This window comes from Gastrolobium bilobum, unplaced genomic scaffold (genome assembly GCF_033153095.1).
Source record: "Gastrolobium bilobum isolate Gb01-03AN ecotype WA unplaced genomic scaffold, APGP_CSIRO_Gbil_v1 utg24877, whole genome shotgun sequence".
NCBI lineage: Eukaryota > Viridiplantae > Streptophyta > Magnoliopsida > Fabales > Fabaceae > Gastrolobium > Gastrolobium bilobum.
This window is the reverse complement of record NW_026896071.1, coordinates 129149-149013: the sequence shown is the minus strand read 5'-3', so window position 1 is coordinate 149013 and position 19865 is coordinate 129149. Positions and strand designations below refer to the sequence as shown.

The 19865-nt window shown below is 33.8% G+C and overlaps 2 protein-coding genes across 3 annotated transcripts; both read right to left on the bottom strand.

The window, feature by feature from the left end:
- Positions 1–2574: 2574 nt before the first annotated feature.
- LOC133297640 (uncharacterized) lies at positions 2575–3066 on the bottom strand. Its single transcript, XM_061496807.1, has one exon. The coding sequence runs from the start codon at positions 3064–3066 to the stop codon at positions 2575–2577; it is 492 nt and encodes a 163-aa protein (XP_061352791.1).
- A 1676-nt stretch (positions 3067–4742) lies between these two features.
- On the bottom strand, positions 4743–17909 carry LOC133297647 (uncharacterized). 2 transcript variants are annotated; one of them, XM_061496816.1, is made up of 17 exons: positions 17774–17909; positions 16990–17084; positions 14230–14417; positions 13999–14103; positions 12967–13067; positions 12180–12258; positions 11097–11162; positions 9487–9555; positions 9339–9395; positions 8742–8819; positions 7774–7871; positions 7643–7688; positions 7311–7438; positions 6184–6292; positions 5982–6044; positions 5779–5841; positions 4743–4929 (listed from the first exon to the last, which is right to left on the bottom strand). In XM_061496816.1, exons 2-17 carry the CDS (start codon positions 17009–17011, stop codon positions 4774–4776), a joined length of 1428 nt encoding a protein of 475 aa, XP_061352800.1. In that variant the 5' UTR covers positions 17012–17084; positions 17774–17909; the 3' UTR covers positions 4743–4773. The 2 variants fall into 2 exon arrangements, with proteins under 2 accessions (XP_061352800.1, XP_061352799.1); XM_061496815.1 differs by having other exon boundaries at positions 16986–17084; positions 17774–17908.
- Positions 17910–19865: the final 1956 nt, after the last annotated feature.

The window sequence follows — 19865 nt, the reverse complement described above, 5'->3', positions numbered from 1 at the left end:
GGATTAAAAGAAGGGTTTAAGTTTTCTTATGTTGTAGGATTGTAGGAGATAAAAAAAGTAGAGAGAAGTTAAATGTGGGTCCCATATTTTATATTAAAAAAGAAAAAAAAAATTAATTGGCACGGAAAACGAATTAGTGTAGGAAAATGATATATTCTTATGTAGCATAAGAGTATTATTTCCCTTAAAAGAATTACTATTTCGATATACAAAAAAAAAAAAAAAAAAAGAATTACTATTTCAATTTATTTTTAAATTATATGAGTGACCAAAACGTGTAAAATAAAAATGAAATTGGTCGACTTTATTGGGTTTATTTAAGGATTTTATTTTTCTTATGTCACATAAGATAAATTTTCTCTCATACTCTCACAATAAATGGTGGGACCCATTTTATTTTTTAAAAAGAAAAGAGAAAAAAATAGAATATAGAAATCGAAATAAGAATAGGAGATAAAATTTCTGTTATGTGACATAGGAGAAATAAAACCCTTTAATTAATGATGATATTGAAGTTTCAATTTTCCACGGTCTCTTCCTGTAAAATATTCTCTTAAAGTAAATTTGTATTTAAAATAAACAATAAAGAGTATATTTGGTATCAACTTTAATTTAATTTAAAAAATATTATAATCGCTTACCAAAATAAAAAATATTATAATCATAACTCATTAAATAATTTAAAAGTAATTAGATATTTACTTTTCTCCTTAGAGGAATATTCTCCTTCCTCTCTTAGTAGCTTCTTGTTCGTTCAATTTGAAATAATAAAAAAAAAAGGAGAGAGAGAGTTCTTCGGCTTCTAAAACGAGCATGGCAAAAGTTGGTTTCGGCCCAAATCATCATTAGGCTGAAAGTAGGATCGTAACCAGTTTGAGATTGAGCCCAAATCATTTCTGCAGCCACTTTACGTACAACAACTACAGATACATGCTTACGATTCCCCACATTTAATACTTTCATCCTGTGTAATGATTTGATTTTCCGCATAAAAATATATATGACAAGTATTTGATTGCTGAACGTACAGCCGCCGCAGAAATGTAAACCCCTTTTATTTTTATTTATAAAACTGCATAAAGCCATGTTCGAGCTAAATTCAGTTCAATTTGACTAAACTATAAGCATGTATATTGAGTGTTTGAACTTAATCAGTTACCCTAACTTCGGCTTCTGGCTTTTACAATGGCAGCAAGTTGGTTTGTTTACTAGGGAGCATTCAATTGCCATTAATAATATCAACTACACAAACGTGAAGAGAGGTGCTCCACTACTCTCATGTTAGTACAAACAATGAAAGCCTTCAGATTTTCAAGGATGGCTTTGGCAATCTTTCTTTGTTTTATTTTATTTTCCTTTTTCAAGTAGAACTTTCTCGTAGCTAAATTACATGCTACTTTCAGCAATTCACCAAATTCATCTGAGTGATAAAAAGTTCCGAATAAGAAAAAAATGAACTAAGAATGATACATATAACTAGATAGACCCGTAAACTTAATACCTTAAAATTTTGAGTTGAAACTTAATGTTAGATTCCTTTATTGTTAGTTTATGGCTTAGGCCCATTTGATATGTGAATGATAATCTCCCCTAATTTGGGCTTCTTAAAGCAGCTGGATGGTATGAATTTTGATTTATTTCAAAACAATTGTTAATGTAATCATTTTTACTCTGAGACAAGGAAACATCCAACTGTGGATTGAATTCACATACTTCAGTTCCAGCACAGTGAGATAATGATTAGCAAATATCTTGCATCTATGTGCCCTACGTAGGTTATGTGCTTATGTTAGCAATTCCAGATATCACATGATTGGGTCCAAAAGGGCCTTTGACAAGCTATCATTCAACAAAACTCATGTACATAACTAAACTTAATCTAAATTTCTTGTGTTCGACAACAAAATTATTCTATGACAACATTGAGTTCATGCCTCGGTGAGGGCGGGTGGTGGATAGTTGTTCGCGGCACTGCGCATTTGTACTATTATTGGGCGGGAATCAAAATTTAACATTTTTTATAGACGAAACCAATGTTCGATTCGGGTGAACCGTGAATGTACACTCAGAGGTGTTAATTGTATGTAGGATCAATATACTCACAGATATCTATGAGAGAGATATCGTATGAGAATATAAATCACTATGCACTTGTATAATATAGTGATAGCCAAGATGTGGTGTATGTGCACAATGATACTAAAAGTAAATTAGATTCAAAAGTATGTACCTGAATTAGTTTGGATCTGGGCTTTGAATACCTCCAGGTTGTTAGCTAATTAATATCACTGTTGAGATATGGATCTTATCCCTTAATCCTCTAGTAGTTTGGCTATTAAGATAAGTCTCTCAATCTTATGTTGGATAGATTGTTGAGACATGGATCTGGTCCATAATAGATCCAAAAGGGCATTTGACAAGCTATCATTCAACAAAACTCATGTACATAACTAAACTTAATCTAAATTTCTTGTGTTCAACAACAAAATTATTCTATGGCAACATTGAGTACATGCAGTTGAGACATGCCAATCACCACCAAACCAAAACCAAGTATTGGAAAACAGATCAGGATCACAAAGCACTATTGGCCCTTGGCAGAACCACATCTTCCACTCTGCCACATACAACAACATGCCTTGGCCAAAACCCTTTACTGAAGCTTTTCTTCTTATTTATCATCCTTCTATTACCATTGTTCAAACCAGCATTATTTGTAGAGTTGTTTCCATTACCAAGTTTGTTGTGGCCAGACTCTATAAGCCTCTCCAATTGCCTTGAAATGCTTTGTATTTCGTATGTGTCAAGAAGAGATTTGTTGGTGTGAATTGAGGGTCCTTCATTTGCTTCCTTGGTCATTCTCATTGCTTCTAACTTGTAACGAGAAGGCCTAAAAGCACGTTGAGTTCTTGTAACATGAAACTCACTCATAGCCTTTCTTTTAGAGCCTGAACCATGTTGGTACCATGCCCATGCAGCTGCTTTCACAATGGCTAATTCATCTGTTCTGTCTTGAGGCTTCCTTCTCTCAAGGAGAGAGTTCAGAGAGAAAAGTTTGCGTGACATAACTTCACTTCTTTTTTGATAACTGTGAATGCGTTGGAAAATTAAGTTCCACCACGCAATGCAGTGTGGTCCTATGGAAAAGTAGGTTTCTTTTCTAATGTTGTGGTTGAGAACTTCACGTGTCAAGAATGGCATAAATGAGACGGCTTTAAGAGGATTCAATTATGGGAACGTCTAATCTCATGTTGTAGGGAATACTCCTCTCATGTCATAAATTCAACATATGGTGAATCCCACCATGTGTTAAAAAATAAAAAATAAATAAATAAAAGATACGTTTATCAATGATGTATCTATAACATAAGATAATAAGAGAGAATGATTTCGCTTCAATTATATCATTTAATTGAGAAGTGGATATTGGGTCCACAGTGTATGCGGTAGTTCGGCTCCTATAAGAACTAGTTTGTTCTAGGCAATGTATTTTTCTGACTTGTCTACACTAGCAGAGGATTATTCTTCTAAAAAATGAAAGTAGCACATTTTTTCAAACGCATAACTTCACATATGGGGTATGTGGCAAAAGAAGAGTGTAAATGGGAAAAAATAAAAATAAAAAAATGAGAGGAGATCAGTTAAAATAAGATGATAAAAACTCTATAGAAGTGAGATAACGTGTATATAATAAGTGTGTGTATTCTTATTCTTATTAAACCAGTCATTTTTATTCAAACACTTTAGAGTGGCTTTCAGAGTCACAAACCACTCCAAACTGAGTTGTTTTCAAATGCACAACTTCAGTGTTGGTATTATAATCTTATCCTAACATCTTTCTTAGAGTGATGGTTTATTAAAAGTTCACAATGAGCGAGCTCTTCATTAATGGCCTCATGTTGATCTTTTTTAGTAATTGTAGAGAGCTTGTAAAGTAAACCATTCTCGTTGTCTGAATCTTATATTTTATTTGGGCTTTATTAATCTCATGCAATAGGAGAGAACTCTCTCATGCAATAGAGATAATCATGTGTGGGACTCACCTATTATAGAAAAAGAAAAAAGGAATAAAAAAAGAACACGAAAATCGATGTATGTGTAGGAGAGAATTTTTCTCTCCTACAACATAAGAGTATACTTTCCCATTTTATTTTCATCTTCTCTTGTAGAATTGCATAATCAAACCAAGCAACTTTGTGGACAACAAAGGCATTTTCATAATTTTTGTAAACGCCTTCTTCCCACTTGTCTTTTCCCCTTCCCAAACTTCCTCTTTGGAAATGCATGGAAACGAAAGGAACAAAAATATATAAGAGAAAAGTTTTACAATTAAAAATTATGATGTCTCAATCACAAGATGTTTTAGCATTGCAATTTCTACTAGTATGCAAAAACATTATTTCTTCTTTGATTCAATGGTAATATTGATGTTCAAACTTATGACCTCGTATAAATTACCCAAATCTCTCATTATTAGACCAATTCTAATAACTTAGTAACAGTTCAAGTAGCATCGAAACATAACAGAGTACAGAACAATCAAATATCAAGGTAATGTAATTAATAACCACACAAATCATGGCTTAACAATGATAAGAAAGGATGTTTGTTTATCAGATGTGCATGTACATTTCTTTCTAACGCTAACATCTGAGAAAATTGAGCTCCTTATCAAGCTTGGTTTATTTATTTCTTTTTTATTACAAATTTTTCCCTTCAAGTAAGTCCCACCCCCACCCCAAAAAAAAACAAAACAAAACAAAACAAAACCCTTCAAGAAGATGTTTGATTCAGCTTTTGGAAATCCTTTTGATTGCTTGGCTCCTCATCAAGTTTATTACCAAGCAAGTTTTGAGCACGCTTTAAACATGAAAGGTACTCATTCTTTATTTCAGGTGTATCAGCAATTGACTTCTTCTCATATACAAACTGCAAAGGAAGAGTAGAGCTGTGATATATTTTCAAAATCCTGTGTGAAAGATATGCATGGAAGATGCTGACATTCTTACTTTCAAATTCTGAATGTAACAATTTGCCAATGCAAAATTATCTAGATGATCTCTACAATCCAAGCATAATCAGTAATGTAAGTATAATTCAAGCTTTGTAAAATTAGTGGATAGGGAATAGTCTGAAATGCCAGTGAAGATATGAAATACGTGCCAGAAATATTTGCATGATCAAAACAATGTGAATAGTCAGATACTGTTACTGATTTTACATGCTACATGTAAGTCGTGAAGCAACAAATTCGTATGCAGACACAAAATTCAGGAGACAAATAATATAATAATTCTTTATCTCCACCATCCATGTGTGCACTTTCATCATATAAGTCTTCACCAAAATTTTCTTAGTATGTAGAATTACTGGAATTTCAAGATTTTAATGATCAAACTTCATTTCCTACTTTGATATCTCTAAGGATCCAATAACCCCACTGCCTATTGTTTCTGAGCGCAGAAATCGAACTGACGCATATGCTAAAACCTTATTTTCTGTAACACGGGTTCTTTAAAAAACATTTAAGTAGTCATTGTTATATGAGATCATAAAAAAATTATGCCATTCACTGTAACTTCTGTTCTGGCTTTAAAAAAAAAAATCTTGATGCAAGTATATATGAATGCTTTCCTACAAAGCAAAAAAAAATTCCTGTATTTCAAATGCTTTTGACTTAAAATGATGTTCTATTACTCAGTATTCCATATACTTCATTAATTTACCTACGAGGAATAATTCACAAGAAAAATTAGCATGTCAGTAGTTCATGTTTACCTCCTTGTAAGTAGAAATGCATTGAAGAAGTGCCTCCTGAGCCTCAAGGTTAATATTCCCTTCCTGCTTTGCAAAAGAACATCCATATTAAGACCAAGTAGAAATATCAAATTTGCAATTTTTCTCATTCCTTTGGGTCTTAAAACTGGTTGCACTACCATTAAGGCTTATTTTTTGGAAATCATTAAGGCTTATAATCTAACCTGAGTCTCCTGCAATTCTTGCTTAGCTAACTCCACCGATGACAAAGTACTGAGTGATTGCAACTGTAAAAATTACATTTCTATTTTACTAAACAAATAAATTTGATTCACAGAAGAGTACAAATCACAATTCTATTTTTATATGCATGCATAAGAGAAGAGTAATAATGCATAGAGACAGAGAATTAAAACAAAAACTGACCAAAATGACTAGTGCTGTTTGGCCTTCCTTTCTAGAATCTCCAGGCACACTGTATTTCCTCAACTTTTGTTTTTGTTTCAATACCTTATCTAAATATTGACGTGCAATCCTGAGATAGAACAAGAAAGAGCCTGTCACAAATATGTAAGAATGCACACAAAAGAAGGGTAAATTACACCCAAATTCCAATTTGTGTATTTGAACTTGGAGGAGGGGGGAATCAAAGGGAATTTTCATGTTCTAGAAGAGCATTTTCAAGAAAAAAGGGTCAAAACAAAGTTATTCTCTTGCCATGTGCTACAACTTAACTAATTACAGGCGTAAGATCTATTTCTTTCTTTTTATTTCTTTGTTTCTACTGACAAACACCTATACTAATTGTTCGAGCAAGTCAAACAAATAAAAGCCTAAACCTTAAACCAAACATTAGCCTTCAAAATATGATAGTCTTCAAATTACATTAATGTATATAATTAAAAATAAGAAGATAACAGTTCAATTACAACCAAGAAATGACTCGCATAATCCTATAATATTGGGAAGAAATCAAAGTACAAATGTTTATCTTCAGCAGATATAGTTTAATAAGGACCATCAGGTTACAGCACATTTAAGTTTCAGCCAAAAATTAACTGAAGCAGGTCCAAGGAAACTGCACACCGGATTCCTTTTAGTCCTCATTAAGTCTAATGGCTCCCTCTGTAGTTAATAAATGTCCTAAAGTTTGCACTTTCTGTATTCTCGTTTTCAATTGAGGTCTTTTTATTTATCTGCATGGTCAATGCTCCTTGGCATTGCCTAATATATATATAAAATTTAAAAAGTAATAAAAGAAATAAACCTTTCTTATTTAGAACTCGGTAATTGGTTAAGCGAAAATGTTTTATCCTTTCCTAAAGTGAAACAACCAAATCTAAACGATGTACATGAAAAAATCAGGCATTTGTATGTGTGACATCAAATTCCACCTGTCCATAAAGCATGGGACACAAATAACTATGAAAAATGCATTGTAAAAACAAAGAATAAATCACATTGGAAAAAGAAATAAATATATGATAATTTGATTAATTTTTTATATTCAAAAGTAGTTGTGAAAGAGTCAGGCATGTCAAGCCAATAGAAACCTTATGGAATTAAGCAAATGATCCTTTGCCGTATCAAGCTCAGCCTCAGCTCTAGAGCGATCCCACTTTTTATGTTGGCTGCAATCAAGCATTGCCACTCTTGCTAGATGCAGTAGGTTTGCACCAATCTGACCACAGGTAGAGAAGAAAAGATAGTGATTTTTATCATTACTCTGGAAAATAAAGTATAGCCAGCATGTTCATCACAAGCATAAACGCAATAAGAACAGTATCTTTGTGCAAGTAAGCATCACTTTTGCAATCAATTTTAGTGGGATTTGAAATCTAAATAGAATAGGAACTACCAAAAACCCTGTCAAGGAACAACAAACCTGAATATGGTCACCAGGAAGTACGGCTTTTCGGGCATTAAGACATCTGCAAGGAAAAAAATGAGGATTTCATTTGCATAAAGTCAAAGTTAATTTCCCATGTTTAACTAAATTAAAAGTATTGTAATAACCTTTCAAGAAGTTCTTTTGAATCTTTTGTATTACAAGATGCTAGCAGGGTCAGAGCCAAAGATTCAGCAGCAATAACTGTGTCCAAGGAATTCCATCCCTGTATCACACAAATTGCATCATGACTATGACGACAACAAATTTTGTGAGATAACTGTTCTTGCAACGTTTTCTTATTTCATTGAACAAGATTATCACAACCAATCCAAAATGAAAAGATAGGAAGTAGCAAATGGAAAAGAAGATTACAAATTGCTGGCCAACGGACACCTATAGTACCCATCTGTCACTAGCGGCAGTCATAATGCTTTGCATGATTGTCGAGTAGTTATAGTAGTTCAACAAATTATCAAATCATGATTGTTTTCTAAGAAATCCAACTCCTCAAATTTTTAAAAGTTGAGAGTCCATTTTTCTATTATCACATTATTGTAATTTGATACAACAAATTTAAAATGCTAAAAGAAAAAAAAAATGTCAATGCATGTAAGAATAACTTTAAGATTATAGTTGTTATTCAGCAAGAAAAAAAATAGCACGCTATCACATGTGAACGTAAGAACAGAAAAAAACCTTGCCCAACCACCCTATCTACAGTCCTGCTCAATGCATCAAAGCAGCAAGAATAAGAAACAGGAAAAGAAATCAACTTGCCTAGGCCATCTCTAGATTCTCTACTCCCTAAACCAAGATAAGGGCACCCCATTAACAGTGACAGAAAAAGTGGCAAAGAAGAAGCAACCACCGATTCACTTGAATGAAGTAAATAAATAGACCAGCTTAAAGAAATTTTATTTGACAAGTGAGGATACTTTCAGTAAACACAAGTTTCTTCCACTTACCCACTTTTTTTAAAATTAAAATCCACTTACCCACAATTTATACATGGTTATAAAATATGCATGCATCACCATTAACAGAGAAAGTCAATTCCAAAGCAAAGAAGGAGAAAGATGTTCACAAAAAGAACCTTTGACAATTCCATAGTATGCAGGATCTTTCTCTGGACCATCTCAGCTTCAGCAAGACGTTGTGATTTGAAATATATCTAAAAAAATATAGTAATAACTTAATATCATGAAGAAAGTTAGGACTGAAAAATAATAATCAGAAAAGTTGGAACAGACCCAGTTTGAAGGGGTGAAGAAGAGAGAGGGGGGGGGGGGATCAAACTGGCTTTCCAATTGGTAAAAGAGCCTCTAATACAATGCCAAGAACCAAATCTTCCCAAAGCTTAAGTTGTTAGCTGGAGAACTAAGAATGTTTTTTATTTATCTAACTAGTTTAGTACCTGAGCAGGCGAGCACTTATATGTTCAACTAGTTTACCTCAAATTTACTTGGATTATATGACTTAAGGTTTTAGGAGCCTTTTGTCCATCTAGTTGGCTTAAGTTTCTGTTCACATCTTGTGCACTATGGATTTTACCTCCTTGGCAGTTGGTAGAAATTCAAGATAGATACTAAAGTAAACTTTTATCCTTATCACCAAAAAAAAAAATCTTCTTTTTATTACAAATATCACTACTCATCAAAGAAGTTTCAGGAAAAAACGGTTAAAAGGCAACCTGTGAGAGGTATCGAAGTCTTCTAATGCATAAAGATGACTCCCCTTCACCACCTTCCTACATAGGTAAACAAATTGGCTTAAAAACAAGAAAATTCAAAATTACCGAATCCCAATGGTGGGGGAAGCTAAATTAGAAATAGATGCACCTCTAGCATCTTTATAGAGTCCCCAATAAGGGCCTCAGCATCCCTTTCTTTTCCTTGAAGATACAGCACCTGAACACAAATATTGCAACATAAGATCAAATTCAGCCAAAATTCCAAGAAGCATCAAAGAGAAAAAGATCAACAAAGCAATTACATTCTGACCAAATCCCCTAGAAAAAGCCATGAGCATAAGCCCTAAAAGAAGCAAAAAAAATTCTTCTATCCCAGAGAAACTACATAGGTAATCCCCTTAAATCTCAAAGATTGTCTAATCACCATCAAGTTATTATGGAGCATCACTTCACAGCACAGACAGAACAAATATAAGTAAAGGAAACTTTGTTATTTCACTGTTTCATCAGGCATGACTTTAATTCACACTTTTTTGTTTTCATAAAAGATGTTCATTAACAGAACATGGAGGAGAAATCAGAGGATAGAAATACTCTGTTATGTCAAAATAAAGAAAAAAGAACCGAACAATCTATAGCAAGAATTTAACCTACAAAAAATTGATGAATTATATGTATGTCATGCTTAAAATGAACAAATTTCCCCTTTTAGTGTTAGAGAATAATATAAACCATTAAAAAGTCCTCACCCAACAGCTTAAGCTTTTGGGTTGAATTAATTCTTTATTTGGTATCAGAGCCTCATGCCCCGGGTTCGATCTTCACTAGCCCCCACTTTCTTTTGTGGAATTTTCTTAGCATAGGGTCTGTGCATTGTCCACCCTTCAAGCCCAGTGGGCTCTCGTGTGAGGGGGCGTGTTAGAGAATAATATAAGCCATTAAAAAGCCCTCACCCAACAACTTAAGCTTTTGGGTTGAATTGGTTCTTTACTTATTGTTGAGATATTCAAGTGTGATGAGTCCCACATTGGTTGGTAATGGGCTAAGTGAAGTGTATATAAGTGGATAGACCCATGAACCCAATTCCTTAAGGTTTTGGATTGAGACATGGTATCGAACCCACTTGCTACTGTTGGTGTAGCTTTGGCCCATTGATGGCGGTCCTCACCTGACAGCTTTATGACAGAGGAACTAAGAATATCTATGACAAAGGTGTATCTCACTTCTTCCCCAGATTCTAAAACAAATAGCAACTTTGTCTCACATTCACATTTTCATTCACATTTCTGGGAAATGGTTGTTGTAGCATGTTGAAATTATGTGAAAAAAGGAGTGACTCTCATGCAACATGCTCCATCTATCAAAAACTCATTTTAATTTTTCAATCACCTGATGAAGATCAAAATGTGGTATTTTCACTTTTAGCTTTTCCTTGGTTACATTAATTTATGTCGTGAAATTTTTGAAGTACAAGTTTGTGATTTTTGTTTTATCAAGTCATAATGTAATGCAGGGTGTGATAAATTCTGCATAGAAATGTCAAATCCATATAATTGATTGTAGTGAATTTTACAGAATTGACTGATACAAATGCAGCCATCAATATCATAGTTATCTTCACAACAAGTTTTTTAGTTTCAGACCCCAAGATCACCCTCTTAAAATCTAGATTTCCAGTCTATAAAGACAGCATTAGACTGCTTTAGCAAACAAAACAAACGAGAATAAAAAAGAATGCAGTGAAAGGACTATAATTACCACTCCTAGATGATACGTTGTATCTGAACATTCTGAATGGCTATATCCCAGAACACGCCTTTTTATCTGAATAAATAGTCACATACCAAAATCAAGGCAACATACAGCCTCAATCATCAAGCATATAGTTTGTATTAAGATATAATAATGAACTGCAAAGTGATTACAATATACAAGGAGAACATAACTGTTTCAAGATCAAAGGAAAATAACTGTCACTGCATGAGTATAATAGTTCCATACCTTCAATGCGCGCTTTTAAAAAACACAAAGTAAAAGGAGAAAAGGTGGTCAGTAGAACTGAGAGAATACAAAGGAATATACTAACAACAATATGAAAGTCAATGCCACAAAAATATAATATGTGAAAAAGGGGAGGGTGAATAACCATAAATGTCCAACAACACATATAAACTTTTAAGATCTCAATATGATGAAATTTGGTTCCACTAGCATAACAATGCATGAGTAAATGATCAAAAGATATCCACAACTGAGGAAAATTTGAAGCAGGAACTTTTGGTAATGCACATATTCATCACGACCACTTTGCGGCTCAAACTTAAAAAGATTTCCAAATGTCATGATAATTGGAAGAGAGCTTTCATTTCTTTAGGTGGTTATTTCACCCTTATTCAGGCCCTTTTCTTACAGTACTTATCAAGTAAAATTATCCAACTTTTGTTTTCATTATTTCAGCCAAAGGATTAAGATTATGAGGGATTTTCTTTAGCCATGAGTAGGAGAGAAAAGAAAAGACCATGTGGTCAGTTGTACAGTTTGCTGTAGGCCTAACAAACAGGGAGGCTTAGATCTTGTTAATTTGGTTTAGAAAAACATTACTCTGGTTGGTCATAGCAATGGGGTTTTCCTCGAAGAATTATAAAGTGTACCAGAAAATGGCATAACCTGTGGGCTTAATTGCTATAACTGGAAGTACAGGGGGAGTTATATGAAAATGGGGTAAAGTTGACAGGGGTTAGTTAATTAGAATTGTTGAATAAAATTATCCCCTATACAATACAATAGATGGATAAAAAAATTAGCATATATGTCACCAAGATTTATAATTCAAAAAATTACCTCATAGCTAGCACGAGCTTTTTCCAACTTCCGCTGTCCAAGGTAGAACTGCCCAAGGTTGTGAGCAGCAACCCCAACCCTGCATGATCACAGTTTCAAATTGAAGCCATCAGACCCAGTGGAATTCATCATACTAAAGGCACTATATATAACATCGCACAGTCACACATACATATAAGTTATAGATTTTAATTTGATCTGTTTTCATAGTCCCGCATCCTTAACCACATAATATTCTCTGTAAATTATTATAAAATATTATGTTATCATAGATTAGGCAAGTAATTATTTAGCTAGGTAAATATATTAGAATGAATCCATGTACAATATTCAGTATTTTTCCATTCAAGTTGATCTATTGTCAAAGTATAACTATTTTATAGAAAAAGAAGAAAAACCAATTTCGTTCAAGAGAAATTTTATTTGATCCATTGCCAGTGTAAGACTTTTTTCCCTATCAATCAAAAGAAAAAGATTTGAAGACCTGTTCCAGGAAACTTGATGGAGTGTTTTCACTTACTTCATACAATGAAACTTTCCAGCACATTTCTATCAATTCCTCCTTCTCAGAGTTTAAATTTCCCAAAATCTTGGTTCATGCAAGCTCTAGATCATCATTTATGTTCCTTTATTTCAAGGGCATTAAACCTGATCCATGCAAGCCCTTTATCATCATTTCTATTAATTTCTTTTATGGGCATTTTTGGTTCCTACTAATGATGCTCTACTTATACAATTGAAAGAAGATGAAGCATTATTTATGATGGTTGAACAAATTGCACCATACCGTATATCGTCAGGACCAAAAGATTCCTCTAATATGTTGATAGCTTCCAAATACAATGGTTCTGCTTTGTCAAATGCCTTTTTGACCCTGTACAACTCTGCCTAAAATGACAACAATAGAAATCTGAGTTGTATATTGACAGGACTCATTTACTTTCTCAACGAACCTAAACAATAGGTACAGATTCCATATGGTCTCTCTTCAGGCAGGTTCAGCAGTTCATTGTGAGGCACAACTAAATGGATGTAAAGGATCATGTCATGCATAATCAACTAATTGTACTACCTAAAAAAAAAAAAAAAAAAACACAAGATAACTAATTTTGCAAGAAGCTGAAAATGGGCATTACACTTCTGCCACCACTGTCACCAAACTATCTGAGATTTGACCATTGCAAGCTGTGCATCAAATGTATATATCATAAAATGTCTTGGCATGAAAATCATTCTGCCTATAAGAATTATGATGGATGTAACAATATTTCTTACCAGAAATTCACATACTTCAGAAGTAATTCAGCAAATCTCAGGAGGAAAAAAAAGAAAAAAAAGTAAATGCCAAATGTATGGAAGTGCATGATAGAATTTCGTAACAAATAGAGGATAAGAAATCTTCCAAAGGCATCAAAGAACTAGAAGATTAAAAATATATTAATAAAAGGGCAAGAAACGCATCAACTCAATAAGTGTCTCCAAGAACTAGAAAATTTTGTTTATGGATTCTATGAGGTGCCCTTATGATTGATTTAATGGAGAGTCTCTAGTCTGATATGCAGGGAGCTTGGAAAGCTTTGTTGCATTCATAAGACTCTTTTGCTCTCTTTTCTTTTAGTTTTTCAAGTATTAGATAACCTTGTCCTCCCCTAGTTGTATTTTTCCTTCTTTCTGTCCTATTAAACTTCTTTATAAAAAATATAGCGGGAAATTTTTTTTTCATAAAAAAAGAGGTCTCCAGAGGAAAATTTTCCAGGATTTATTGCACAGTTCTCATAAAAATTAAGAAAGAAACAATAATCAAATGCAGGTAAATTACCAGATTGTTGCATGCAGACGCAACATGTGGATCTCGCTGGCCAAAACCTTCTTTAGCTTCTTGTATAGCAGAAAGGAAGAGCGTTTCGGCTTTATCTAGTTTTCCCTGGTAGCAAATGGACAAATAATATATAGTCAATAACAACAACCACACAGCCTTTTCCCACTAGGCGGGGTATGTAATAAAACTGAATAGAATTTAAAAACAATGCAACAGGAAGAAACTGCATGCCTCTAGGAAAAAATCTCTCGCTTTATCTGTAAAAACTCTCCATTTGGCTGTATGTATATTTGATACCACAGAGCCATCCTCAATTTTGTTTAATCCAATTAAGTCATCCCCAGGGTCATTACCAGAAGATGCTTCAGCTTTTGCATCTTCTGCAAACACTGTGTTGGCACTAATCCCCAGAGTCATTGCTGCACAAAAATCATATTAGTCAATTTAAACTATATTAGAATATTGTTTAATCAGCTTCCATTGAAAATGAGTGCTACATCATTAAATAGTATTTCATGGGATAAAGTTTTCAATAAATAAACATTGTACTAAATCTCATATCATGCAGATCATGCCCATAAAATTTCATATTACAACATGATTTCCAAAATATAAAAGAAACAAACTATTTGTATTTTTATTTTTTCTTCTCAAAAAAATGTTTGATTTTGCGCTTGTCAGCATTCAATGCATCTTAAATATGTATTAGTTATCAACTAAATATTATCTTATGATCCAACCGATGGATCAACAGAAATTACATTTTATTAAAAGTTATCCAAGGGTGTATCTTTAAAGAATAATAATAATAATAAAAGAAGAAACCTGTATTAAGGAGCTTCCAAAAAAACTAATCCCTGAACCTTTAAACCCCCATTTTAAGTGAACCAAGCTTATTCTAATTGAGAAAAAGAATCTCAAGAGAGAACCAAGCTAAACCAAAAACCCAAAAGTAAAGGGCAAACCCCGGTACACAAGGTTTCCCGACTTGTCAGGGTACGGGCGAGGGTCGATTGTACGCAGTCTTACTCTTATATTTTTACAAAGAGATGGTTTCCCATACTTGAACCCGTGACCTTTCGGTCACAAGGAGCAACCTTACCTCTGCTCCTAAGCTCGCCCTCCAAAAACCCAAAAGCAAATGGAGGAAAAAAACCAGAGGGCATGAAACACAAAATAAAAAATAAAACTCAAAAGGGCTATTCAATACTTCTGGATGTCAGATTAGGAAACTCAGAGAAACTAGAAAGAAAAATACTCCATGCGTAATTTTTGCATTAAGAGAGAGTAGAATGAAAGTAGTGGTGATTGGCTCTAGAGAAAATAATTGAATCACTTTGTTTGGTCAATCCATGTGTTAACTAGTTTCCATGGTAAATCATAAGCAGCAAGTAGCTTTACTATCCCATTGAATCACCAATCCTGATGCTTGGATATCTAGTGATGGGTGGAATGGAATCAATTTTCCATACTATTGTTTGGATATTTTAGAGGGTGAGCCTTAGAGCAGCAGTAAGGTTGTTCCTTGTGCCCGGATGATCAAGGGTTCGAGCTTGGAAAACGACCTCTGTGTAAAAAAAAATGCAAAGATAAGGTTACATACAATTAACCATCACCCCTACCCTCGAAAGTCGAGAGCCTTGTGCATCGAGTTAGTCTCTTTTTATTGTTTGGATATTTTATGATGGAATGGAGTAAAGTTTCCATTCCATTGTTTGGGAAGTCGTAGCAACGGTAAGGAAATTAGTAAACAATATGTTGACTCCATCCCAAACTCCCCAAATTAGGGGGAAGAAAAATAGAGGTATTGGATCCATTTCACTCTATTTTAAACAATTCAAACAATGGCAACTGATGTAATTCCATTCCATGCCCCTCTATTTCATCCCTTTTTATCAAGCCAAACACAGGTGTAAGTAACATTGAAAGTGGTGCAACAGACAATGATAATATATATGTTATAGACTCAGAAGCACGGACACGCAATGTTTTAAAAAATTTGCGTGTCGGACACCAACACGCTCCGACACGTTTTTTATTTTTTAGTCTTAATTTTATTTTATTAACTAAATATAAAAAAAATAATTTATAAATCAATTTTTTTCTGTTATGAAATTTGACATGAAAAATTAACAAAATAGGAAAAATTATTTTTGTTTATATTTATGTTATGAAATTTGAATATTTGATTAGTTATATGACTTATTATGGACTGTTATATGTATTGAATATAAATTATATTATATATATTAAAATTTTATTTAATATCAAAACGTGTCCCAACGTGTCAAAATATGACATTTTTTAGAATTAACGTGTCGGCGTGTCGTGTTGTGTCCCGTGTCGGTGCATCATAGGTTATAGATAAAAACCAATTCTCACTTACGGAAAAAAAAAAAAAAAAATCTCATGCTCACACCTAACATCTTAAATTTTTTGGGTGAATGGGTTCTTTTACACACTATCAAAGCCTCTTATTATCATGTTGTCAAGATTTCAATCCTTGCAAATCTCACTATCTTAATTAAATTAAATGTCAAAAGAAAGGTAGGGGTGGGGCTCCGATTTATCCATGCTTCAAGCCTGATTTCACATGAGGAGCGTGTTGGAGATGAAACCTATCTTCATGCCTGCACCTAGAAATTTAAGCTTTTCGGTGAATAAGTTTTCTTTGACAATATTGGAAAGGATGGTGATTCAGACTTCTGAGGCATTATTCTATAAGCATATGAACTAGAAGCTAGTAAAACGATGAAATATGATAGGCAAAATGAAAAACAAGAGAGGGAATTAACAATTACAAGCTCAGCAACAATTCTCCCCTTAATCTCCATTTAAAAATGAACAAGAATCTCATTTGGAAGAGCTCTCTCCATAAAAAATATAAAATTGCTTTTTAATACAGCATAAGATAGGAACATAATCTAGACTAATTATCACAGAAAATAACAATACAACAGCGTTATCTGTTAGTTACAAAAGCATACCTACATGTCCAGATATAACAATCCATAGATAAGGATCCCTAAGATTTATCCTCCAACCATATGCCCCAGTTTGATACCAATGGGAAAGTTTGAGTTTACCTGGAATAACATAAAAAACAATAAGAAAGTAAGAATAGGTGGATGTCATCTTCATTGTACAGGACAATAACGATAGAAAAGTTATTATCCATGTGCAATTAACCAACAATGGATCTACCTATGCCACAAAATCAACAATGTGGGAGTGAAACCTGTGAATATCTAAAAAAAATTATTTCAAAAAGGAAGTTCCTTTCCTTAAAATTAGGAAGTGGGTGTGAGGGATAGGCCATTTGTGACTAATTTGAAGGAACAATTTTCTGTTCTGTTTTCAATTCCAATATACACCAAACTCAAATTGGATAATTAAAAAAGGGAACAACTCTTAGAATAGTATAGACTAGCATAGATACAATACACCAAAGAAAGCACCAAAGTTCCCATTTTGATGTGTAAGAAGAGCTAGGGTATGTAATAAGCCCTGGTAACTAGCAATTAACATCAAGCTCTAAGAGTGCAACAAACTTCAAAACCATCACTTACAAGTAAGATACCACTCATATATAAACGACCCACCATCTAGAATGCAAAAATAAAAGTTAAGACCTCAATCATCACGAAAGTTGAATAACCAAAAATAAAATAAAGTTCAAAACAAACCCAAACAACAGAATTGAATAGAGAATATAAGGGGTGCCATCAAATTACAACAACAGTGATATAGGGTGAGTAGGGATGATTTTTTATACCAGAAAACGAGATGGGCAATGCATCTGTGGTTACTCTAGAGGCTGGGAAGGCATGGGATGCAGAAAAGCGAAGCTTTTTAAGCAAATTTGATGCTGCCACACGCAGAGACATCCCTTCCAGTGAACAACAAGAGGGGTAGCTGCTGTAGAGTTCAAAACTGAAATAATTTTTTTTGATTTTATTCTATTTGAAATTAAAATATATTAATTTTTAGGTTTCTCTTTTCTTATTTCACATGAGATAATATCTCTCATGCTATAGACACAATAAGTGATAGGTAATAAAAAATTAAAAAAAAATAGCACAAATTTCGATGTCTCACAATATAAAAAAGCAATCTCCAACGTGAGAAAATAATTTCCCTAATTTTTAATATGCCATACTCCTCTCCCACATCGTGAGTAAAGAGAAAATGGGTGAAGGCAGTTTAAATTGAAATTGTTAGGAGAAAAATAAATAAAGTAAGTATAAAAAAATAAGTATAATATCTTATCTCGTTGTTATATTCTATTTTATTTTTCAAATACATTATATATAAAGGGTAAAGAATTTCTCCGGTCAATGGAGATAAGTTATCTTCAGTGAACCCAAAACGACGTCATTTTGGAACAGAAATCAAGGTATTTTTGTAATTATAATATATTGCAGGATTATATTAGTCTTTACCAATGTAATTTTTTAATCTCATAACCCAAAACGACGTCGTTTTGAACAAACTGGAGATAACTTTGTCTCCATTTACTGGAGAAATACTTTTCCTACATATAAATGATGGGCAATGTTTTTCTCATGCTATTGGAGAGGAGGAAATCTCCTACACAATCAAATTCATGGTGGGGCCCACACATAAAAAATAAAGAAAACAAAAAAAATTATTACACGCAAAACGAACTCTCACTAACATGAGAAGAGAGCTCTCCTACAACATAAGAATTCTTTTTCCCATAAATGATTTGGTTACATTATGTTAGGAATATTGTTTTTCATGTTATATGATATAATTTTTCTTATGCAACACAAAAAAAAAGAAGAAGATAAAACTAATTTCTTCTTTTTTTTCTCTTTTTTTGTATAAAGAGGAAAGAAAACAGAAACACTACACACTAACACTCCTGGGCCACGCAGTGCCCATTGAATCCTCCAACACTAACTCCCTACAGCCATCAGGAACACTATCAATCCACATGGTTTCCAAACTAGATAAACAATTATGAGTAGCAAGCGAGTCTGCTACTTGATTTCCTTCCCTATAGATGTGACATAATTTCACATTCCATTGTCTAGCCATTAACAATTTGACTCTGTTCACAAGAGGATAGCAAGGGTGTGAGCTAACACAACCCTCCTTAACAAGCTGGATAGCTAACATGGAGTCTCTTTCTAACAAAATATGTCTTCTCCCATTCTCCCAAGCCCAATCTAAGCCTATGATGAAGCCTCAGATTTCAGTCATTAATGTTGTTACATTACTCAACTTTCTGTAGAAACCTTTGATCCAGCACCCCACCCTCGTCTCTAATCACCCCTCCACAAGCAGCTCTTGAACCATTTCCTGCATAAGCAGCATCCGTGTTAATTTTGATCCAACCAGCTGGTGGGGGGCTCCAATTAATCAAGATCTCTTCGTATCTTTCATAAGCTAATCTCGAACCTGCAAGAACATCATTAGCCACCTTAATATTAGCCACAAAGAGAGAAGCCTGAGCAAAAATATCCTGCGAATTAGAGGTTTTTTCATCAAAAACTAGGCTATTTCTATCCTTCCACATTAGCCAACAAATCACCCCAAATTTCAACCTCCAATTCGAGTTTTTACTGCTTCTGTTAAGATTATTTTCCAGCCATCCTTCCCAGTCAATGAATAGAAAGGACTCCAAATCCTTGCTGTCAACCCACAGGTTCCACACCTCACGGGCCCAGGAGCATCTTCTAAAAATATGGTCATTATCTTCCAATGGCAGATGACATCTAGGACAAGAACCATTTACTGCCATGTGTCTACGCATCCTTTCAGCATTGTTGAGAAGTTTATTCCCCACCAAAAGCCAGAGAAAATTTTTTACCCTTTGGGGGTCTTCCCATTTCCACACC

Bases quoted from the DNA above. Each gene is read 5' to 3' on its own strand.
- LOC133297647 (XM_061496815.1), bottom strand. From the start codon at position 17,885: ATGTCTCTGCGTGTGGCAGCATCAAATTTGCTTAAAAAGCTTCGCTTT. The intron at 6,293-7,310 runs GTTTCTATTGGC...GTTCTATCTCAG, and splicing joins CATTTGCTTAATTCCATAAG to GATTGCACGTCAATATTTAG. The intron at 4,930-5,778 runs GTAAACATGAAC...CTTCCTTTGCAG, and splicing joins GCATTTCTACTTACAAGGAG to TTTGTATATGAGAAGAAGTC.
- LOC133297640 (XM_061496807.1), bottom strand. From the start codon at position 3,066: ATGTCACGCAAACTTTTCTCTCTGAACTCTCTCCTTGAGAGAAGGAAG.